Source organism: Myxine glutinosa, chromosome 1, assembly GCF_964187855.1.
Source record: "Myxine glutinosa chromosome 1, kmMyxGlut1.1, whole genome shotgun sequence".
In the NCBI taxonomy this organism is placed as follows: Eukaryota; Metazoa; Chordata; class Myxini; order Myxiniformes; family Myxinidae; genus Myxine; species Myxine glutinosa.
Window position 1 is genome coordinate 326294391 of NC_136261.1, and position 25700 is coordinate 326320090.

At 40.9% G+C, this 25700-nt stretch overlaps 1 protein-coding gene across 7 annotated transcripts in view; it reads right to left on the reverse strand.

Annotated features, from left to right (window-relative positions):
* Nucleotides 1-25700, reverse strand: part of LOC137411513 (3',5'-cyclic-AMP phosphodiesterase 4D) — a 626580-nt gene that overhangs the window by 53215 nt on the left and 547665 nt on the right. For 5 of the 7 annotated variants that reach the window (XM_078769745.1, XM_078769746.1, XM_078769748.1 and 2 more), the window contains 2 exons: nt 22072-22292; nt 20260-20309 (listed from right to left, as the gene is read on the reverse strand). In XM_078769745.1, coding sequence (XP_078625871.1) covers nt 20260-20309; nt 22072-22103 — 82 coding nt within the window. In that variant the 5' untranslated portion in view covers nt 22104-22292. The remainder of the gene's footprint in view (nt 1-20259; nt 20310-22071; nt 22293-25700) is intronic. The other 2 variants (XM_078769747.1, XM_078769742.1) reach the window with 1 other exon arrangement.

The following is a 25700-nucleotide window of genomic DNA, read 5'->3' on the forward strand; positions in this document are numbered from 1 at the left end:
GAGTGTGGGATGTTGGCCGGTCATATGCAAGCCAAGTCAAACCAATGACTTTACAAATGGTATGTGCTGTTTCCTTGCTTGACGCTCAGTATTGAAAAAGTTAGAACATGGCCAATCCCCAAAGGTTGGCATCCTTTGGGAGGAGGAAATTCCTCCTTGAAAAATGCCATGCTGAGTGTGATGAGAAGAAAGGTGGTGCCATTGTTGTGATGTCACTGTGACCCAGAGTGCCCCAGGAAGCGATAGCACATTCCACAAGCTCGGTGGCTGTGTTGCCTTGTCGAACAGTCCTGTCTCTTGTATCAATCTGTATGCCCACATATGTGAGGTGTGTGTGTGTGTGTGTGTGTGTGTGTGTGTGTGTGTGTGTGTGTGGCAGCTCCACTGTGAGCCTGAGATACTGTAAAAACAAACAAACAAAAAAACAAGGAGAAAAAGACATGAAATGTCATAGCGCCCGTGGTTTTAGTAATTTTGGTGAACAGAGTTAAAGGCCGCCAGTAAGCCATCTTTGGTCGGATTACAAAACAAAATCTTCTGCATACGTATACTCTCATGTATTGTCTTTGTGCCAAGTTTGAACAAAATCAGTCCATGCATGTCCGAGAAATAGTTGGGTACATATTTAAGCAACAAAATAGCTGCTAGTCCGCCATCTTGGGTGTGATCTCAAAACCAAAAAAATGATGTACATATGTAAGCCATCATTCATTGCATCTGTGTGCCAGGTTTGAACAAGATCGGTAAAGGCATGTCCGATAAATGGTTGAGGACGTGTTCAATACCAGGTGTTTTACAACTAAAACGGTCGCCAGTCAACTATCTTTGATCGCATCGCTAAACAAAAAGATGTGCATCATGTATTGTCTGTCTGCCAAGTGTGAGCAAAATCGGTCCAGACATGTCCGACTTATGGTTGCGGATGGACGTGCGGACGGACGTACTGACGGACGGATGAGACCCAATCCATAAGCCCCTGTTTCGGACGAAGTTCAATGGAGGCGAAAAAAGACCTATGGTTGGGAGGGACTGAAAGGGAAGGTTTGATTCAACAGACTTTAGAGTTCAAACTGACTTAAGACATTCAACCTTTTCTTGAGAATCGACTTGATGAGGTGCCACCAACACTTAATGAGATAGGTTTGAGAGTTTGGCCTGAATATTTGCCAGATGTTTTCTGGCTCACCTGAGGATGGACACCATTTTTTGCGAGCCTTGTGAAATGACAAGGTTGTCCTCAATCTGAAGGAGAAATCAAGCTCCTTGATAGTCACTGGCTTATACCAAAGGATTCAGTTTACAAGATTCTCGAGGATGGATATGATAGCTGCAGACAAAATGTTTGCCTGAGAAAGAGCAGGCTTTATTAAAGTTCTCCTAGATGGAGTCAATGGCTGATTCAGAAAATATGGGAGACCAATACTTTTGTGAGATGACAGATTGCAGTTCTTGACCGTTGGCTGAAGTGAATACCTAGATTCTGTAGCAACAACTGCCGGAGAGGTTTGTGTTTTAACAAGAGTATGTTTAGAGGAGCTAAGGTAGAGGAGTCACAGCAGAGGTTGTATGAAAAGTTGGCCATTATCAGATTTAGGAGGGACATACTATTATCAGAGATCTGGGTTGGGATGTTCACAGATTGGATCAGACCCATTGAAAATGCAGAAGGTTGCCAAACAACCTGTAGAGAATCCTCAAGGATGTATAGCAGAGAGGTAAAAGAGTGGGAAGTAAAGGGCTTGAAGGAGGCAAAATAGAATACCAGTTGACAACTATAGTCTAAAGCAGTGGTTTCCAAACTTTTTGGCATGATGCCCCCCCTTTTGGTTTTCACCAAACTCTCATCCCCCCCCCACCCCTTTTTATTAGTCCCCAACCGGTGTACACCGGAGGGGACTATAGGTTGGCACTCCGTCCCTCCGTCTGTCCGTCTGTCCGTCCGTCACGCAAAGAACAGCTTTCCAGACTTTTTTTCTACACTCTTAATGCTAATGATTTCAAACTTGGTACATGGTTTCCTCATGATATGTTACAGATCAAGTTCGAACTTCACGACGTTTCGATAATTTTTGACAAAGTTATGGCACTTTGAACTTTGGTAATTTCCCCAACAGTTTTCCGGACTACAATTTGGAGTGCGGTAAGTCAAAGCTGTTAATATTCCTTGTTTTAACTCCAATTTACATTCTGTTTCCACTTTTAGGGAGAAGTAGGGGTCTGTGCAACCATTCAAAAACTTTATTTGGTGCAAATTGGATAATTTTTAGCCGAGTTACCTCAGACCGTGAGTTGGTAATTATATAATTCACACATAGTGCAATACGTGCAGGCTGCTCCACGGAGCGACCTTGCGGGCTTATTTTAACTCCAATTTACATTCTGTTTCCACTTTTAGTGAGAAGTAGGGGTCTGTGCAACCATTCATAAACTTTATTTGGTGCAAATCGGATAATTTTTAGCCGAGTTACCTCAGACCGTGAGTTGGTAATTATATAATTCACACATAGTGCACTACGTGCAGGCTACTCCACGGAGCGACCTTGCGGGCTTATTTTAACTCCAATTTACATTCTGTTTCCACTTTTAGTGAGAAGTAGGGGTCTGTGCAACCATTCATAAACTTTATTTGGTGCAAATCGGATAATTTTTAGCCGAGTTACCTCAGACCGTGAGTTGGTAATTATATAATTCACACATAGTGCAATACGTGCAGGCTGCTCCACGGAGCGACCTTGCGGGCTTATTTTAACTCCAATTTACATTCTGTTTCCACTTTTAGTGAGAAGTAGGGGTCTGTGCAACCATTCATAAACTTTATTTGGTGCAAATCGGATAATTTTTAGCCGAGTTACCTCAGATCGTGAGTTGGTAATTATATAATTCACACATAGTGCAATACGTGCAGGCTACTCCACGGAGCGACCTTGCGGGCTTATTTTAACTCCAATTTACATTCTGTTTCCACTTTTAGTGAGAAGTAGGGGTCTGTGCAACCATTCATAAACTTTATTTGGTGCAAATCGGATAATTTTTAGCCGAGTTACCTCAGACCCTGAGTTAGTAATTATATAATTCACACAGTGCAATACGTGCAGGCTGCCCCAACAGTTTTCCGGATGACAGACTGCCGGTAGGGGACATGTATGCAGCGCAATACTCAGAATGCTTGTTGAAATACATTTTATTTTGGACGCAGTAAAGCGCAGTCAGACACCACACCACCATGGCCACTGCCTGCTGTTGATACTACACAACTACAGAGATGATCGAAGAATATGAGCTCCTTCCGGCTTCAAGTCCAGATGGGAAGTCTGTGAGTAGGGTCCACCGGCATTACATAGTGAAAAAGATAAGCCAGCAAAGCGAATTGCATGGGAGAAGCTGACACCACGATCGCTATACCAACAATGATTCCAACATCCTCTTCCCACAACAAAGGCAGGGGAAAACCAAGCTTCTACTGTTTCGGTTGCTTTTAGTTTCCACATCCATTAGTTGTGGTGTTATTCACAGGCGGTAGCACAAACTGAGCTGGCGAGATGTTTGAAGGTCGTGGGGTATTGCAATGCATAGAACGTTGCTGTTTGTATAAATATCTAGCTTGATTGGGACCTCCCCGCTCCCCCTTCCCCGTACTCACATTGTGGGGAGAGCGCCCCCACAGTTTGGGAACCACTGATCTAAAGGCTAAACCAAAGACCAGTCATTTGCTTTTTAAGGCAAGTCTGAAAATGGGTGAAAACCACAAATACTATACAGCATTAGAAAATATATTAAGCCAGAAAATCTTTAGTCAGAGTGGCCTGTTATGATGAATGAATGATGCAGGATTGGTAATACTGAAATCCATAAGAACGAATCAAATGTTTTTATCAAATTGCAAAGGTCCCTTCTATATTGCAGTGAAGCAACATGGAGCACAAATAAGATCCACACCTTGAAAAGCACTCTATGTTATAGATGCAAAAGCTTCCTGAAAACTACTACAATGTAGTGCTGCTGTATTAAATAAACATTTGAAAATTGTCATGCAAGAAATTACTTTACAAAATGCAATGTCAATTAAAAACTATACAATGATGCTTAATGTACTCCATCTCACAAAATTATAAGTTAAGGGCTGTGAAGACCCTTGATATATTTTAATGACAATGAGAAGAAATACTTAGGTCATGTCATTTAAAAAGAAAATTATAATATTAAATAAGGCAATTCTCTGCATGTGTGTATGTTTGTGTCTATCACAAGAATAAAGTTTCAAACCCAAAGTAAAAGAAAGACTAACAAGGCCAGGCTGACAGTTAAGATATCCGGAATTTTTCATGACATGTGAGGGTGGGGGACGGCGAAGGAGGTTTGGAGGGGCAAGAGCGTTAACATTATGAAAATACCCAGATCTTTTTATTGAAAGAATGACCTTTTTGTATTTCTTGTTAATAGAGTGGTCAGAAATTAAACATAAAATACGATTTATGACTTAAAAATTGCCTTAGTTGAAGGTGGACAATTATTAGAACTATTGAAGAACCGGTCCTTACAGAAGGGATAATTCCCCCCAGAATTATGGATGGGTTATAATTCCCCCCAGAATTAGCGTATTTTAGTATGACTTGTAGCTCCCACTGGGAGCAGCGATATGTCATACATGTATACATAAAGAGAACCCCCCCCCCCCCCCCACCCTTAGGACTATAAAAACACACAAGCAGATACTTGTCAAATTATATATGATTATCAAACAAATTTTGAAACAAAACACACATTATGTTGGTGCAGTTAATGCCCAGCCGCGTCACATTCATCCGCCACCCACCCCCCGCCCCCCAAATCTTAAAACCTGGCATCACTGTGACCTGGTTCCTACCCTACAGCAGTGAAGGGACATCATCCTAGCCAGAGAGAAGTCAGACTTGACAGACTGGATTCCTGACTTTACGCAATCAAAGCAGTTGCCTATGTGGTTCGTTTTTGGACAGGTGCGAGGCAGAGTTAAAAGTACAACCACAGCCAAACCAATGCCAATGATTCTTTTTTCCAGTACAGGAAGTTCAAGATGTAGATAATACAGCACTTATGTACCATTTTTAGATTGTAAAGGCTTTTCACCAATTACCTTGAAACTTCCTCGAATACCATAAGTTATCATGGCAAATGTTGCAACTAAATCTTCGGCTCAGTAGACATTCAGCAGTGAAACGTTTATGCTGTTTTTTTTTATGGCTTATCGGAAATGGTGTCAACTTCCTCTTGCTGCTGTGGACCTGACTTTTTCCCTCCAAATTACTTGTATTGCTGAACATCACCTTTTCTCTCTTTTGATGCAGGAAATGATTGCTACACATCTTCCGGATATGTTGTCATACGAAAAAGTCCCACATGCATGAAAGATGTCACAGAATCTATAAAACTTTGGATTTCTATACGACGATAATACTGTCCATCATGTTCTTGCACACATTTGAGAGGGAAATAGTTGCACTTACAGAAATAAGGAATGTGACTTTGCTTAGTGGAAACAATACATTTTAAGAACTTGAACGGGAATAAAATAAAATAAAAACCTCGAGGGACATCAGTTTGCGGATTCGCGTGTGTTGATGCTCTCCGAGTGCACGATTCACGGGATTTGGACTCAAATAATCCTCCACACTCCAGTCGTGTCATCAGCAGACTTCATTTCCCCGATAACACCCACTGTCATTTCCAACTTCCCCACTAAAGGCCACTCACAGAGTTCTGCACGTATATCAAATAACTTCTTAGAAAAGGAAGTACGTATCATGTAAAGCAATTTCTCAACTCGCACATTTTCTTTGAAACAAAGAGTGAACACATATACTGGCATTCCAGACGAGTGGCATCACAATTTGCAGGAAAAAAAAAGGTAAGGCGTGGATAAACCATCTGGACTTGGAGTGCTGCCCCCTACCCAACGCCCAAACACCCCACAACCATCCACGTTTTGCAAAATAATATTAGCTACAACCACTTTCTTGGAAGCTGCTCTGTTTGTGCCCCTAGGCCTCTCCAACCACTTCCTTTTTCTCTCTCTCTCAAAAAACAAAAGGGGATCAGGTGGGGGAAGCATGGGGAGAGTGGGGTAAAATAAAAAATAACGTGAAACACGAGAACAGCACTCAGTAGAGAGCATACATCGGCCAGGTTGACCAGTTTACGTTTTGTATACCATTGATAGGTCGGATCTGGATTCAGACCTGAACATAAATCTAGTCGGCTTGTACTTGTCACTTACCCAACTCATCCACAAAGTTTTGTCACAAGTCATCCAGAACTTTTTGAAATATCATGTTATTTTTCGTTTTTGGCCCTATCGCTCAACGGTGAAGAATCACTTAAATTTTTTTTTAAACTCTCGTATCGGATCTGAATCTTCACCAAAATCGAATCGATTCGTCCTTCTCACACACCAAACCTGTCCACCAAGTTTCGCCCGAATCAGTCCACAACTTTTTGAGATATCGTGCTATGTATTGTTTTTCGCCCTATCTCTCAATGGTGAAAAATCCACTTAAAATTTTTTTGGGGATCCAAACCCGAATCTTCACCAAAATATAATCATTTCATCCATGTCACATACCCAACCTCCCAACAAAATTCTGTCCAAATCCGTCCACAACTTTTTAAGATGTCCTGTTCACAGATAGACAAACAAACAGACATGGGTGAAAACATAACCTCCATCCATCTTTGGTGGTGGAGGTAATAAAAATCGACCATTTTCAAATTAGAGGATCCTAATATCAGTGTAAATGGCAAATCAGCCATTTACATATTACATCAGCAAAACTAGTGCCAAAATTGAGCAACTCCCTACCAGGGACTGGGAGACTTGTAATGATAGAGGGAACAATGAATGGAGCCAAATACAGGCAAATCTTTGAGGAGAACCTGCTGCTTCAGAGTGAAAAAGACCTTCGACACTGTGGCGATGATTTACGCCCAACAGGACAATTACCCCAAACATACAGCCAAAGCAACACTGGAATGACTTCAGAACAACAACATGAGAGCCCTTGAGTGGCCCAGCCAAAGCCCAGACTTTAACCCCATTGAGAATTTGCGGAAAGACTTTAAGATTGCTGTTCACGGATGCTCCCCATCAAACTTGACAGGGCGAGAGCAAATTTGCAAGGAAGAATGGGAGCTACTCCCCAAATCCAGAAAGCTGATACAGACATACCCAAGAAGATTCAAAGCTAATTGCTGCCAAAGGCGCTTCTACAAATTATTGACTGGGGCTGAATACTAAATACTTATGTACATTGGATAATCCTGTATTTCATTTTCAATTAACTTATAAAAATCTCTAAAAAGCAGTTTTCACTTTGACATTATGGGGTATTCTGTGTCAATCGGTGACAAAAAAAAAATCTCAATTTAATCCTATTTTAAATTCAGGCTGTAACATAACAAAATGTGAAAAGGTCAAGGGGTGTGAATATTTTCCGAAGGCACTGTACACATAAATAAGCTGTGTAAGTTTCAATTTGATATCTTGAAAAATTACTCAGGTATGGTAATAATAAATTCACAAAAGGCCAATTTGATTATAATGGGGTGAAATTGTTGTTATGGAAACGATTGACATGTCAAAAAGGCAAAATCGATCCAAATATTGTGCATTACTTGCTAAAAAAAGGCATAGTCTGTATATTGCAAGAAGACTCTACAGATGTTTGTGTGGTGTGCATCTTCGATTTTTCAAGTAACAAACAAATAAACAGACAGGGGTGAAAACATAACCTCTGTCCACCTTTGGTAGTGGGTAACTACAGTTCACAGAACACCTTGTCCCAAGCAGTCATGAGCAAAAGGACATCTGAAGGGTCTTGTAAACTCTTGCTTTACTTTTCCGAGCACAATATATATTTCCAACGAGCCATGATTTTCTCTGAATCTCGATATCCCCCAATGCTGAGAGCACGAGCGGCAAATTTGATTGGTTGAGATGGCGTAAAATGGCATTAATATTTCGTCCAAGTACTGATAAACTGAACTTTGGAAGAGCCAACAAAGCGATCGGTGTACTACATTGTTGAAGTATGTAATTCAATTGAAACAAAATAAAGATTTCTCCCCCCCAATCCCCATGATCCCCCCCCCCCCCGCCCTTCCCATGCCTCCTCCCCCCAAGGCCTCTCCCTCCCACAGATCTCCCGATGTCCCTGCTCTCAAATTCTCAAATGTTGTGTTTGTGTGCTTCCCCATCTCTCCCCATCTTGACTACCGATCCCCTTATTATATGTTTTATGTGTCTGTTTGATTTTTTTTGTGTGATTAATGTTAGCTCTTTAACGGGCCTCGATCCTGTATACAAAAAAAAAAAAAAAAAAAAAAAAGATTTAAAAGATGTAGAAAAAATAATTCCCCGGAGGTTTACCATCATTGATGCACCATCGTTTACACCACTTTGTTTAACCAGTTAAATGAGTTCTCTGTTACTGTTGTTTGCACCTTTTATGACGTCTCTAGTGTAAGCTTGCTTTTTGGAATAGTTTTAAATTTTGTTTTTTACTGCCAGATAGGCAGACAGACTAAGACAGTTAACTTACTCCTATGTGCACATGCACATAAGTTGCCAAATTCCACACAATTTAATAAATTCAAAGCCAAAGAGCTGCGAAACAGCAGGTTCCTACTGTGATTCATAGTCAGATTCATGCTCTACAGTGTTCATAATATAAAATTCAAATGAAGTTAAGTCGTTCCTCGTTCAAAGTCTGACGTCTGTAGACAGGCAGAGTGAACCAACTGCTTAAGACCGCTTTTTTGCTTCACGCATGGGGTAAAATAAAGTAGAGCTCAGGTGGACATCATGGCTAGCTACTCACACAGCAAGGCATTAGCACCACATAGTGGTTGGTTGTGGCAGTGAGAATGCATTTAGTAGCAGTCAGCATCACGTAGTTAAGTCCATGAAAATGAATCAAAACACCCATCTGACAAGGTTTTGCATAAGCAGGTGTTAATGGGGTGAGGGTTTTCCAAAATAAGCCCTTGCAATTTGCAGAGTGTATACCAGACATCTTTTATCTTATTTTATATCCCTATTTGTGAACGTCTGTTTGATCGGTCATGCCTCACGGACAGCCTAAGGAAGTGACTTAGATGGGGGGTAACTTTTCAGGACAAAAAACATGGGCGCATCAGATTTACACTAGGGGCGTGGCAGCGGGGCGTGCCAAGGGGCGTGGCTTCCTCTGATTGACTATAAAAAGCCCACTACAAATAAACAGAATATCAAAACTAAATTGCGTGACTGACTATTTATTTTCCGGGCAACGCCGGGTAACTCTGCTAGTGAGCTATAGATATACGAGATAAACCCATGAAATTTAAAAGCTCAGCTTTCCGACTGTGTTCATTAAAAGTCATGTTAACTTGCCTGATCACTGCCGTTATTTACACATTGTGTAACTCACAAAAATATAATCCGTCAAGTTGGTGACTCCCACCTTCCCTCTTTAACCTTGCTCTCTGCCCCATTTCCTTTTCTCTCTCCTATAATTTCTAAGTTTTGTACGTGCCTTCCCCCTCTCCGCTCATACATGTCAAACACACATTTCGAGGTGAAACAGAAAAAAAATACATCAAGTAGAACTTGGTGCAAATGCGTCAATGGATGTGTCTCCACCCACATTAGATGTCAACACTGTTACGTTTTCTTTTTTGTATACAGAGCCAAGGCTCGGAGAAGAGTTAGAACCCTGAACGTATCAGGACACGGCAGATCAAAGGGAATAGTAGAAGGGATAGGTTGGAGGGGGTGGGGGGGGATAGGGTGACACCAACAGCAAGATTAAAGAACAAAATAGAGGGAGACTTGGACACACAATGGGTGTGGGGAGGAATGAGCGGTATGGGAGGGCCATGGCAAATAAGCAAATCTCAATTTGATCTCAATTAAAGTTCAAATTAAAAATTAAAGGTCAACTGAGAGAGAACACAAGAGAGAAAAGACAGATAAATAGAAGAGAGCCAACATCACCTGCTTCTAACTCAAGTTATGGTCTGCAAAAATATTTTCAAAGAGCACACGACATTTGACCTGTTGAATATAAAATTGAATCGGGTCACCTTTGTATTACGTACAGTCCATACTTGTAAAAGCTTTGTTGAAATCCCTTCAGTGGTTGATAAGTTATTGCGGCAGTAAAATGATTTTCAAGTAAAGGTCAAATGACATTTGACCCCAAAATGTAATCAGTTAATATTTGCATCATAATATATAGTTACACCAAGTTTGGTCAAAATAAATAAATAAATAAAAATAACCGGCTGCGGAAGCATAAAAATGAATAAACAAGTGAATAAACTAAGGGTCATCAGACCACCCTGTGGAGGAAGGAATCAACCTACAGACATGTTTCTGGCTGAGTGGGCATCATCAGTGCAGAGCGGATTGCCCACAGAAAACGAACTGACATGGTATCCCGTGAATGGAGTACACTATAATATACCTTTGCAGAAGAGAAATATGAATCATCCACACACATTGCATCCTTAATTGCTAATTTTACATACCATTTTCAAGGAAAATTTATTTCACAAAAACATAACACAACTAGAACAATGCGACTGTGTCACCAATATGCCTCCGCATAGTCCCACAACGGGTAGATGCCATCACTCTGCATATGTATGGGTGGGGGACCACATTTGTGAAGTTTCGTGTTGATCGGATAAGGTTCATTTTTCTATCAGAGATGACTGCCAAACCACGTGACCTACGACATGATCATTTTAAAACTATATGCAGCAATGATGTTGGATGACATTTGTAAAGTTTCCCATCGATAGGGTAAGCGGTTTCTGATATATAATTATTTAATATTTTCCTTCAATCCAATCCGATCCAATCTGCCACACCATTTGACTGTGACGTTTTCGTGATCAACTTTTAATCACCATACCTAGTCAATGACACATGTAAAGTTTTGAGTCGATCGCTTTGGAGGTTTGGGAGAAGATTTTTTTTTTTAAGAAATAGGTTAAATCCAATATGGCTGCATATGTCCTAAAAAAAATAAAAATGGCCATGTGGCCTATGATGTCATACATTTAATATTTCAATACAAATGGTTATTGATCGTGTGCATGCAATTTCAGATTTTTAGGACAAGGCTTTCGATTAAAACATTTATGGCTGGTATAGCACTTCACTGATGATCTTCCCCACAAAAAGTGCCAAGTTTCAAAGTTTTTCATTCAGGGGTCTCCGAGAAATATATTTTTAATCATTTGCATTAAATCCAAGATGGCTGCCATCACAATTATCATTAAAAATTCTACATGGGTGCCTTTCCTACCCTGAAAGTTTCCTCTCAATCGGACATGTGGTTGCAGAGAAAATTTAGGTTTACCTGGACGGACGGACAGACGGTCAAACCGAAAAGATAAGGCCTCCGGCCACTTTCGGGGACGGAGGCATACAAAATACACATTTTACTTTTAATTTATTTATACCCAATATTTTGCATACACAGTACACATAACAATTATTACACGTACGTTTCTCTGAACGCTTCTTAAGAAGGAATGACGGATGTCAGCACATTCCTGCTCATTGTTTTACTTGAGCTCTGCTATACTGCTTGTCACCTGCTTGTCACTGCTTGTCACTGCTTGTCACTGCTTGTCACCTGCTTGTCACGTTTCTCTGAACGCTTCTTAAGAAGGAATGACGGATGTCAGCACATTCCTGCTCATTGTTTTACTTGAGCTCTGCTATACTGCTTGTCACCTGCTTGTCACTGCTATACTGCTTGTCACCTGCTTGTCACTGCTTGTCACTGCTTGCACCTGCTTGTCACTGTCACTGTCACTGCTTGTCACTGCTTGGTCTCATGCTATAAACCACGGATTTTCAGGTGTTCCCATAAGAACAAGTCTGGTAACGTTAGATCTGGACTACATCGGGGCCATTATACCGCATCATTCTACCACAGCGTCTTATCAACCTCAAAGGCATGGTTTCATCTCGAGTTTTGAACAAATAGCGGCAAAATGTGGCAATGCCTCCATCCTGTTAAAACCACACTTTTCTCATTTGTGCGAAAAGCATACCTCTTGGAATGATAAATAAGGAACCAAAACCTCTAGTAACATACCGAAGTAGCTAGTGCGGGAAGCATTATTTTCAAAAAAGTAAGTGCCCAACAGAACATCACCATGAGTACCGCACCACACCATAATTCTAGGATCATATTGAACATGAGCTTTATCAGTCCAATTAGGATTCTCATCGCTCCAATAATTATGACGGTTGAAGCTCCTGGTCGAATGGAACGAGGGTTCCTCACTGTAGATGTCAGATAATAATATTGGTTCCACATCAAGTTGATACATTACGCACTCACAAAATTCCATACGTCAGTCGGCATGGTCTCCACGAAGAGCTTGACCAAACATACCCTTGGATGGATGGTATTTGTTTGTCTTTAAAATCCTTGCAACAGAAGAACGACTATCTCCTGTTCGAAGAACGGATAATTTTTCTAAACTCTTTTTGGGGCTTCTAGCAACAACTGCAAGAATTTTTCAGAATTAGTTCCATCTGTAGAGGAGTGAGGACGACCAGTACGAGGTTTATCAGAAACGCTTCCAGTCGCTTTCAATCATTGAAACACTTCACCGACGAATCAATGACTTGGCTTTGGTTTCTCAGGGTGTTTTCATGGAATAACTGATATGCTTCCCTCTGCCTTTTCCGGAAACACAAGTTCCGCATTTTTGTTCTTGGTATAATGAATAAGCCATGACGGTATTTTATTTACAGTACCTGCAATATTAAAAACCAACATAAAACAGGTTTATTTAACTTTAAAAGTAAAATATCTATTTACATCTTTCTTTTGGGTCCCGACTTGGGCGACTTGGGGGAAGGGGGACATGGCTCTCCCCACTTTTTGGAGAAAGGGGGACAGCAGATATATTGTCCCCTCTCCCCAATTCTTTGGTCTGTGTACACATAAAAGATTATGAAACAGTTTTCCTTGCAAATGATTTGATATACTGTATTTTATGAAAAGTTTGAATGAGCAATTAGTTACTTTCATGAGTGGAATATTAATAGATTCTATGCTTTTTGGGAACATTGTTTACATAAATGCTGGACAGCTGAATATAATTACTTGTAAACTGTGGGCATTGTCTTTCTGGATAGAAGCTGCAAAATGACAACTATCCAGCTGGATCATCAATAAAACCACAATTAGCTTTGCTTGGAGCAACAAGATTGTGGCATTCACGAGTCAAAACAGACAGATTTTGCCTTACAAACACATCTAAATGAAGCAAACTTCAAAAACCATAAATGCAAAAGATAAGGTTCCCTTGAATGGATAAGGTATGGATCATTTGTTCACGTCAAGTAGTCATTGCATGAATGGCTGACAGACTTCTTGGGCCGACTTAACGACAAGCGTTTAAGAGTTAGACACCGTAGAATCACTAATCATGCGATGATCACCCGTTCAAAGTTAATCAGCAATCACTGATGAATGATTATCTAATGAGATCAAAACCTAATCACAGGTGTTTAAATAACCAAAATTTTGACACATCGACGATGGCATCTTTAGGAGTGTGTTTAAGGCCTTGAAGCAAGCATTGCATGGCTTATAATTGGTAGTCTACATGGGCCGTTTGCTTGAATCATCTCAAGAGGCAGAGGAGGATGTGAATAGGGCAGTTCACCGACGTGCATTGAAGATCTTCGAGGATAGATGCAATACTCAGGAGAAGTATGACAATATCAAATTTGTGTGCCTTTCTCTTCAACTTCATCCTCCTCCAGATTTCTCGGAGGTCACTGGTAGAGGATTTTGGGCGCTTTGGGAAATGGGCTGCCATGTGAACCCATGTGAACACCCTTTTTGAAATATGTTTTCATGTGAGCTGATTTTTCTTATTTGCACCCGTGTCACTTCTCCTATCTTTCATTGTTCCTTGGTTAACCTTGATTAAATCCATTCATAGCTCGGATGAAAAATTGTTGTGCAAATGAAAAAAGTGAAAAAAATATTGTTACACACTTTCAAAGGAATCATTTTGTTGCTTACTGAATGTAGTGCAAGATGACCTGGATCAACCTACGATGAGAAACAATGCGCTGAATCCCCCCCAACAATTGGCCATGGCACTGTGATTCATTCTATGCATGTGCATCGTTTCATTTGAATGCTAATCAACCATTTAGACACACACACACAACTAATTGGCTGTTCAGCTGCCTTCATAAATTGCTATTTAGACAAGCGATTATATCTGTGCGCATACAACAATGTTTTTGTTTAAGGATTAGGAGGGTGTCAGCAAGACTCTCGCTGAGCTCCTCTCATAAATTTGGCCCTTTGTATTAAAGTTTGTGTATACAGTAAAACTCCCGTCATTCACATGACGATTGTTCTTGAAAACTGCCGCGAATCGAGAATCCGCGAATTTCGGTGAATTGTGCATCGTTTCAATGGGGGAAAAGGGATTAGGTTACGAGGGGGGTGTTGGGAAGAGGGGTGGGAAGAGATTGCAGTGAGCTATGTTGAAGTCCTTCCAAGCTATTGACGGATATAAAAAGAAGCCTTTCATACTTGTCTGGTCATGTGAAAAGCAAGTTTTACACAAAATACAGCACATGGAGCTCCTGGTTACAAAGGGAATCCGTTTCGAACAATCGTTCATAGAGTAAGTAAATCCATCGACCATTGACTCGGTGTTATAAATGGTGGTATCAGTGCACGATTGGGGGCTACTCACCCAGTGATTTAACAAGTTCAGTTGGTGGCCAACCATTACCTTGTTCCCCATACTCAGGTAACATATTGCCACCGGCATGGCCAGGAAGGAGGTACAAGGTTTTAAGTTTTAACCTCAGAAGCGTACAAGCGTTGCGATTTTCTTTGCACTCGTGGCTGCTATATTGTTGGGTTATGTTGTTTCTCTTTTTCAAGCAAGTTTCCAAGTTTCCAAGCAAAATAAATTTAACAACACCTGATTTCCTAGCCGTTTTCTGTATTAACAAGTTTTCCAAATAACCGAGCCAAATTTTTTTCTGCCCGTCACACGACAATTGCCAGGTGTTTACAAAGAATAATGTTTATGCACATCTCCTTGAAACTTCTATAATGCAGCATTGATTGTTTGCTTGTTTCTTTATTGAAATTTACCCGAAACAAGGGCGAATGCTATTCAAGGTTTTTGGATTGTATACAGTGCGTTGCTGTAATCATTATTTGGCACTCACATTGACTCCAATCAGCCGATGCCGATTACTGAAAAATTGCAGATTTCGGCCTGTGCCGATTACTGATACCGAAAGCATCCCAGCATTAGTGGGTAGTAGTGGCCATTGTTGAGGATCTATGAGTGGGTAGCAGGAGATTTATTCCTACAAAACCTGTGGGTAGCTGAAGCAGGGGGGCTGTGAAAGTAGGAACAGTACACATTAAAAAACCTGCGAGTAGCTGAGTTTTGTGAATGTCAGAGTTTTATGGTATATCTACTGTCATGGCACCCTTGCACTTTTTTCAAAAAATGCACCATTTCTTCCAGAAAATTGTTGAAATTAAAAATATTTTTGTATCAACACATGTATTTCTTTGGTTTGCAGAGGAACAAAACAAAAAAAGTTGAAAAAAATGACAATCTTAGCTTATTCCACATATAAATCTTAAATGGCCTGGACAATATTATTGGCACCTTTTAGAAATTGTTAGAAATAATTAGATTTGAAGCAGGTGATTCTCCTTTACTTTGGAATTGAACTCACCTGTGGTTGAATTAAACTTGAATACAACTTTGGAATTTAACTTGACAATCTCACCCTCTGCTTTCTCCACGCTTTGTCCCCCCTCACCCCAAAAGTATCTGCAGGATGTGCGTGGTCCACCAGCAATCCCTCCTAGTGAAACTACCCAAAGCCAGAACCATTGCTCACCTCCACTCATTTTTTTCCATCCTCTTTTCCATCCATCCTCCTCTTTTTCCCATCTGTGGAACTACTTTACATATTCTCTTCAATCTCATCCTTCCCTCCAGGGCTTCAAGACAGCTGTTCAACCACCACCTCAAGTCATCCACCATCCAAAATCATGATATTTTCTGCACCTGTTAAACTACCCCCACCATCGAAAACTTTTGCTTCTGTATCCATCTTGTCCACCGTTCTTGCGTTCTCCCTTACCCCTCATCGTTCATTACCTGCATCCCTTCTTTGTCCATCTCCATCTATTTTCTCCCTCCACCCTGTTGTTGGCGTTTCCCCCTTTCTCCTGCTGTTCCCTTTGTTATGTTATGTCATGATTTGTTTTGTGTCAAAAAAGCTCTTCCACGAGCCTAAACCATGTATGAACACCCACCTCACACCCCCCCTCTCACCCTCCATTAACAATGTCGCAACATTCGCGGATTTGACATTCACGGCGTTTTCCAGGAACATATCCCCCCGCGAATGTCTGGGTCCGACTGTACTCAGGAAATTTGGATTTGAGATTGAAAGATGAATATGAGGCAAGGGTACAGAAGATCAGCTTTCATTTCTTTGTATTTCTATGCATGTATGTTTTATCATTGCTAAACAATAGCACTCTTTATGTCCGGTCCACCCATTTTAAGTCAGCCTAAGATACACTACCGGTCAAAAGTTTTAGAACACCTCAATTTTTCCAGTTTTTATTGAAATTTACGCAGTTTAGTGTCTCAATGTACTCTGAAATTAAGCATAGAACAAATAAACAATTGGGAGATAAAAAAAAGAAATCATAGAATCATTTTGTTTAACAAAATGTAATTTAAATTTTTGACTCAGCAAAGTAGCCACCTTTTGCAGATATAACCGTCAAACACACTCGTGGCATTCTTTATACAATGGAAATCAAATATTGTTCGGGAAATTCTTCCCAACACTTGCAGAAGTTGCCACAAATGTGTTGCACTTGCAGGTTGCTTTGCTTTCACCCTTCTGTCCAGTTCATCCCAAACCAGCTCGATGGGGTTCAAGTCTGGAGACTGTGCTGGCCATTTCATGATTTGAAGCCCACCGTCTTGTTCTTTTCCTCGAAGGTAGTTTTGACATAGCCTGGAGGTGTGTTTAGGGTCATTGTCTTGCTGTGGGATGAACCCCTGACCAACTAGGCGTATACCAGAGGGTATTGCATGGCGCTGCATAATGCTGTGGTAGCCCTTTTGGTTCAGGGTGCCAGTCACTCTGTGCAAGTCGCCAACTCTGAATCCAGCAAAAGAGCCCCAGACCATCACGCTTCCTCCTCCATGTTTGACAGTTGGTGTCACACACTGAGGAACCATCCTTTCGCCTACTCGACGGCGTACAAAAAACCCTGCGTGATGAACCAAATATTTCAAATTTTGATTCATCGGTTCATAAGACCTTCCAGTCTTCAGTCGTCCTCTGGCGGTGATTCATGGCCCAGGCAAGCCTCTTTTTCTTATTTTGCCTTCTTAGCAAAGACTTTCTTACTGCCACTCGACCTGTCAAACCTGCAGCTCAAAGTCTTCTCTTCACAGTTGAAACTGAGACTTGCTTACTTCGACCAGTGTTAAGCTGTGCTTGAAGCTGTTGTCCTGTGAGCCGCTTATCACGCAAGCTGTTGACTCTCAGAAACTTGTCTTCTGATTCTGTTGTGGCTTTGGGTCTGCCAGACCTCTTCCTGTCAGAGTTTCCTCCACTTTCCAATATATTACTTCCTGCAGTGCAATATTGTCCAAATAATGCTTCAGAGGGTGTAATAACAGTCTGTTCCAATACTGCTTTTATACAGACAGGGGGTTTGTAATCAAGTAATCAGCAGAGGTTGGGACACCTGTAGGAATTGTTTGCATCAACTTTCAAGGCTTAATTTACTTACATTGCTGAAGAACAGCTGTAAGTTGTTAACCCATTACTTGTTCCCTGAAGAAGGCCTTTTTTTTTTTACAATAAAACTGTGCAATTTACATTATTTTCCAGTTTTTGCTGACGTAAACTTTTTTTTTTAACCTCGAGCAGTTTACTGCTTACCTTTGTACCATTACAGGTTATTCACTGGACATTAAACTGTGTAAATTTCAATAAAAACTGGAAAAATTGAGGTGTTCTAAAACTTTTGACCGGTAGTGTAGGTTCCTGGCGGCTCGTGATGCATGAAAAATGGCGCAAATGGTGAAGCCGCAAATGGACACCATGAATGTCGGGGCATCATTTCAATGGAAAAAGGGGGGATAGGTTTCTGGCAGTTCCTGATTCTTAGGGAAATATTTTTTAAAAATTTCGACCGCCAATGCACGTGATTAGTTTCATAAAAAAGGGTTACAAAAATGAATTAAATAACGACAACACCAGCTTGCTGTGTTTCTAATGTGTTTCGAATGTCTAATGTGTTTCTAGGTTGCCCCTGCCATACTTCTTGAAGCAGTCAAACCATCCCCTGCTTGCTCGGAATGGACTTGGGCCGCTCATATCCACATCACTCAGCACATCACTCATAGCCACACCCGCATCACTCATACCCAGACCTGCATCACCCTTGCCCAGACCTGCCACACTCTTGCCCAGACCTGCCACACTCTTGCCCAGACCTGCATCACTCTTGACCAGCCCCATATCATTAATGCGAGCCCCACCCGCACCAGCCCAATACCTGTACATACGTATCTATCGCCTTTTTGGTGAATGAGCGGTCCACTTCAACAAGTTGTCCTCTAGCCATATGTTTAGAGCCTTCTACATCCTTTCTATGTGGACGTCCCAGACCTGGGTGACAACGTTGGTGCTAGGTACAGTGCTCGAAGCAACACTTTTTTGGATCACCTTCTCGTTCTTCCGTATGTAACGAACGGTGGATTTGTTTACTCCATACAGTCTGCACACAGAGGCCGCACTCTCTCATTTCAAAAGCCCATCCAATAGCTCTACTTTGTTGCTCAGGCTCATCATCACTTTATTCTGCCTCTTGGCAGTTGTCGCATCTCGGGCACTCGTCTTGCGTTTGGAGCCATGTTTGATCAATGAGTTGAGCGAGAGGCAAAACACAGGTCAAGGCAATGGGAAGAGAAGAATGATCGAGACCCAAGACGCACTACAAATAAGTAGTCGTGCAGGAATTGTGGGTAGCTGCGGGAGGGGTGAGTAGTCTGCCCATTGTTTCTGGGGGATGTTGGCGGGTGATGATGTCTTACGCGACAGGTGGTAGATGCGGTGAAGGCTTTTATTGTGTAAGTCGAGGATGATGGCATCTTCAGCAGCTGGTGGTAGATGTGGTGAAGCATTTTAATTTTGTAACTTGCTTGGGATGATGTCTTATGCAGCAGCTGGGAGATATATATGGTGGAGTGTCTTTATGGCGCAAATTCTGGGATGACAGAATTTTTATCTAACGGGACCTCAGACCTTTGACTTCTTCACCCAATAATCTGATCCATTTACCGTTACATCATTATACATACTTGTACCAAGTTTGACGAAGTTCCCTTCAGCAATTCTTAAGTTATCGCAGTATCAAAAACCAGTTACAAACTCTGACCTTTGACCTCTTGATGCTGAAATCTAATCAATTCATCTTTGCATCATAATATATACTTATACCAAGTTTGGTCAAACTCCCATCACTTGTTCACAAGTTAGCTCGGTAACAGAATTTTCTTTACCTCTGGCCATTGGACCCCATAATCTAATCAGATCATGTTTGCATCATTATACATAATTATACCAAGTTTGACTTCAGCCATTCTTCAGTTATCTCGTTAACGAAAACCTATCATGGACGGACAGACAGACTGATGCACGGACAACCCAAAAATATAATTTGTCAGTGGAGGAATTAAAAAAAAAAAAACCAACACAGGTACCGCCTTTCCAGATGTACAACACAGGACAATGATACAATTGGATCACCAACAACAACAACAACTGGACAAAACTTGGGATTGGCAAATATGGCTACATTCAGATTCTGAGCGACACATTGTGCATTGAAAAAAAAAACACCAAAGAAAAATCAGAAGTTCAGGATAGTAGATGCCAAAAGATAAATTTGCCAAGAGGCCTATGAGACCACATATGTGGGCAGAGATAGCAGTGCACCGAAAATGATAGGTGCACAACGTCGACCCCATAGCATATTATAATATAGATCTTCAAATTAAAGTAAAGCAAGAACATGCAACTTTGAAGCCTCTGACGATGCACGAGTGGATGAGATGTGTAGTTGTGGAAATATTGAGAACATGACTGTTTACGTGGCTCACCTGAAAGATTTACACGAGAGAAATTGGACTGGTTTCCAACGGGAGAGCGCCTGGGAAAAAGAAAGTGCCATGTCAGCTGCTTTGCTCGTTTTGTATTTTGGATGAGTTTGTGCTTTCTGGAACTTTTATTAATCAACAAATATTTTGTAATCAACATCCTCAATTGCTCATTTTAAATTACAGTTTTCTGCAAGATTTATTTCTCTCCTCCCCCAAATTAAAGGGAAAAGTCTTGATTAACAGTGTTGTCTATGTATGTGCACAATCATGTACTTGGGGCAATACAAAAAAACACACAGGTGACGATTTAAACTGTCAAACTACAAATTATAGGAATGACGAAATTTAAAATTGGCTTATGTAAAGCAATGGAAAATGCTTCTTCTTCTTTGGCCATAATTATTCCCACATTCTTGTGGGGTTGGCCAGGGGAAGCTTGACCGAAGACTTTCACGAACCGGCTGGTAAGGCCTAACATTCGACTAACCCTAAGGTTTTGTCAGGAATTTGTAATTTGTTCATGGTGCCGGCGATAGCTCGCCTACTCTTCATGAAGGACACCGTCGGATAGTTAACGTCCACCAACTAATGCTGGTAGACGGAACTCTCAGTTTAACATCCACCCAGTGATAGCACACACGTTGATGAAATGTACAGCATGTGAAAGACCGGGATGACAGGTCATCGCTGGGCCGAGATTCAAACTCAGGGTAGACAGCTGAGAGGCAAGTGTGCGTATCTCGAGGCCATCCTGCCAGCCCCAATGGAAAATGCTTTTTGATTTTGGGAAATATCTTTGGAGGAAGCAAAGGCATTCAAAAATTATTAATTAATTATTATTCATTATTTATTAAAATTTACTTATTATTTAATAATTTTATTTATTTAATAACTTTATTTTATAAATTTATTTATTTATTTTATTTATTATTTATTAATTATTATAATTAATTATAATATTAATTTATTTATTTAAAATTATTAAAATAAATTTATTAAATTAAAATTTATTATATTAATATTTTAAAATATATATTTAGAAAATTAATTATTAAAATGTTATGCCATTGGTAGTATGTATTTTCAATTACGACCTTAATTTGGACAGGCTTTTACCAAATAAGATGAAGAAAAATAAACAATTGGCACCATTCTGAGAAAATGAGTTTACAATTCCCAATTTCAACTAATGATGGGATTTCAAAAAGGATGGCAGGATACTAACCAGAGGACGTGAGTTGGGTGCAAGACAAAGTTGTATTTGGGTGCAAGAACAAGGCAAGAATTTGTTTATTTTTAAACCCAAAAACGACATTTTAATTTCTCTCAAATCTCACAGAATGATGAATGATGAATGATCATAACTTAGCAAAATTTGGTGTACAAAATATGGAATTTGTGAGGATGTAGGCAGACCATTAAAACCTAGAATACAGTCTCTTGCCTTCCTACCTAGCTCACTTTTTACAAAACAATTCCACATCACTACATTAAACAATTATTTTATGTGAAAAAAAAATATATATATCGTAAATATAAACTTCATCGAGCATTGTAAACCTACAAATACATTTCCAGAAGGCAACGTAATAACATCACGACAATGGGTTTGTGCTTCCTTCTCATTCCCTCACACAGTTCTCCCAAATCAATCTCAATATTCTCCAAGCACATGTTTCCTTAAAACAGTTTCATCCCAAATCTTTCAGAGAGTAAAAGTAAAATTTCAGCGAGTAAAGGTGTTTGCATGAAAACGAAAAAAGTCAGCCAGCAGAGGTGTACAGTTATTAAAAAGGTTGGACTATGCCTCACTTGCTGCTAGCTGCCTGCACGTTAGCAAGCATTGTAAAGTTGCTGCGTACACTGCGAAGGCTCGCCAGCACCTGTGGGCAGAGGGATACAACTCAGTCGCCACATACGTAAGTGTTTAAATAATAAAAAATAAGCTATTCCAGATGGTTAGATTCCTGTGAGAACTGTAATAAAGAAAAATTTCATCGTAGGGAATTATATACGTGCAGATGTAAATTCAGCTATTTTAACAAGTAAGACATAATCTCACAATTGTCTAGAAGGTGAGAGGGTGTGGCAGCATTCCAGAAAGAAAAACAACGAGCAAACCGACGTGCTTCTCATATGTGTATGTTTCGAGAGTGGATAAGCATGGAGGTGTCACAAGAAATGCTTTGCAAGTGATTCTATACCATTCATGATTCACTCGGAATATCCTCTGTGGGTGGAGACAATATGCAGGCAAACATAGCCGTATTGACAGATCATTCATTGGATTGTAGGATTGAAAGTCTGAAATGTTGATGTCACCTTAAATAGAGATCGACCCTTGGTTGGTGAGCCAATATTATAATCATAGTCCCAAAAGTTGGTGGTCGTATGGTGGAGCAGTATGTCCAAAAAGCAGACAGCAAAATTTTCAGGACTCCTTTGTGAACCCAGTAAAACTTATAAGGGTTGATCAATCAACACTTGAAGGTTGGGCATGTTCAATATTGTATAATTTATAATTTATATATTGTATAATTTCCCTCCAAACCCCCTACCCTTACAAATCTCACACTCTCACTATGTCTCTCCGAAAAGACCGACTGGACAACCCTCCCATCTACTTTCTCAAAACTCCTCTCCAAGAAGTTCTGTCACTCAAGTTTTCCTGGGAAAACCACATTTCCAAGCTGGCCTCCAAAGCCAGTCGCTAACTGGGCATCCACAATCATGCGAATTCCTTTCTGGGCACATCTGAGCTCCTCACAACATACAAAGCTTTCATCCGCAGCTTGATGGAATACTGCTCTCCCCTCTGGGCCGGTGCTCCTGCCTCACACCTAGCTCGGCTTCACGCTGTAGAAACCAAAGCTTTTAGAACCATTGGAATCTCCTGAGACGAAGCTGATTCTGAGGGCCTTTCACTCGCTCACCACAGGCAGGTTTAGTGGTCTTTCTGTTTCCTACCGACTCCTCTCTGGCCTTGCACTCCCTGCTCTGTATGTGCTCTGTCCCCCAAATATTCCTTCAGGACGTACAAGATCTGCCAGTAACCCTCTTCATGTGAAACTGCCAAAATCAAGACTCTCTGCTCACCTTCACTCTTTCATTCCTCTTTTCTCCCACCTCTGGAACAAACTCCCACAGTCTCTTCAATCCCACTCCTCCCTCTAGGTCTTTAAAATAGCTGTTCACCACCATCTCTTGTCTTCCCCCATCCAAAACCTTGATCTTTTCTACCCCCAATTAAAACACCCCAAATCCACCTCTTTCAATCCCCAACTTCTTTCCTGAAATTCCTAGTCATCTCCATTTGTTAAATAGTTTCTATTTTGTATGCAAAGTGTGTGTACCTCTTCCCTCCACCCCTCCTCCCTGCCCCACCTTACCCCCAGCCCTCTCACTTCCACAGATCTCCCGATGTCCATCTTCTCTACCATTGTTGTGCTTGTGTGCTTCCCTTTCTCTCCCCCTAGTCTCCCGCTCTCTTTATTGTATGTTTTATGTGTCCGTTTATGTTTTTGTGTTTAATGTATTAGCTCTTACACGAGCCTCGACTTTGTATACAAAAGCCCTCTTACCACAAGAAGTAAAACAATTTGTTTGGTGAAAGTATGATGTCCAACATCTCAAAGCATTCGAAACAGATGTTACATCTAATAATAGTCAGGTAAACATAAAAACAAGCCGATAGCACCTGATTCAATCCATCAGATATCAATGTTATTAGTCCCCTACCGGTGTACACCGGAGGGGACTATAGGTTTGCACTCCGTCCCTCCGTCTGTCAGTCAGTCAGTCAGTCAGTCAGTCCGTCCGTCAGTCAGTCTGTCAGTCAGTCCGTCTGTCTGTCCGTTTGTCCATCAGTCCATCTGTCCGTCCGTCTGTCTGTCTGTCTGTCAGTCCGTCTGTCTGTCAGTCAGTCCGTCACGCAAACAACAGTTTTCCGGACTTTTTTTCTAAACTCTTGATGCTAATGATTTCAAACTTGGTACATGGTTTCCTCATGATAAGTTACAGATCAAGTTCGAACTTCATGACGTTTCGATCATCTTTGACAAAGTTATGGCACTTTGAACTTTGGTAATTTCCCCAACAGTTTTCCGGACGACAGACTGCCGGTAGGGGACAGGTATTGCAGCGCAATACTCAGAATGCTTGTTAGCATTAATATGTAACGTGAACTGTTTGGTGCAGTGGTCGCAGATGTGTCCTTTCTCATATGCAGTGACTAAATTGAACAAAACACAGCAATCAAGATGAGGCTTCATTAATTCCAAGACAACATCAACGCCACCATCTTACATGTAGAAATTAGCTAGGTCCTTCAAATACAACGTAAAAAAAACGATTTGCTTTTTACCACTACTGCCTGACACTGGACTGACTGCTGCTTGAGCTCGATATCTACAACTATCCCAAGATCTTTCTCCTGTGTGAGAAATTCCAAAACAGCCCCTTTCATTCTGAAGAGCTGATTTCTAATGTTCTTACCCATCTTACCTTACATTTCCTAACATGGAAATGCATTTGCATTTCCCTCACCTCCTTCCTCCCTTCCCGTCCTGTTTATTTTGCAGTTGTAGAGACGTCTGAAGGATGATCAAAGGAAATTGGACGCACCTGAGGTCAATTTGGAGTGTCATAGCAAAGGAGTTTAATACCAATTGACTCAAGACTCTTCAGCTTGTCATTTTGAATTGTTTTGTAAAATTTTGTTTAAAAAAATTCCACTTTGACATTATGGGGTATAATGTGTAGATCAGTGACAAAAAAATCTCGATTTAATCCATTTTAAATTCAGGCTGTAACACAACAAAATGTAAAAAAAGTCAAGGGGTGTGAATACTTTCTGAGGGCACTGTGTGTGTATATATATATATATGTATACACACACCAATAATAACGTCCATCGACCTCATGTGTGAAGTTCCGTCATGTTAGTTTGAGCTGTCAATAACATTGCATGACATTTTGTGTTCTCTGTGGCTTGATATAATTTTGAATTGAATTTCGATAATTTCCCACTTGAATTTCTCTTTTGAAGACTTCTGTTTCAAGGTAAATCTTCGGGGTTGTCGTTTTTATGTGCTTTATGCGTGTGTGTATCTACATATTACCACAACGGAACTTCAAACTGGCTGCGTGCCTCGGTCACAACGGTCTTCGAACAGGCTGCGGTGCCTCGGTCACAACGGTCTTCGAACAGGCTGCGGTGCCTCGGTCACAACGGTCTCCCAAGAGGTGCTCATACGGGAGATTGTGTGGGCGTGTGTGTTCATTAGAGTATAACAATATCATTCTCTCTCTCCCTCCTCCTTCCTCCACTCACGTTCCTCACTCTTCCCCTTCACCTCACCCCCTTCACCCCCCCACCCGCCTCACCCCCCCCCCCCCCCCACACCGACATCTCTCCATATCTCTCTCTCTCTCTCTCTCTC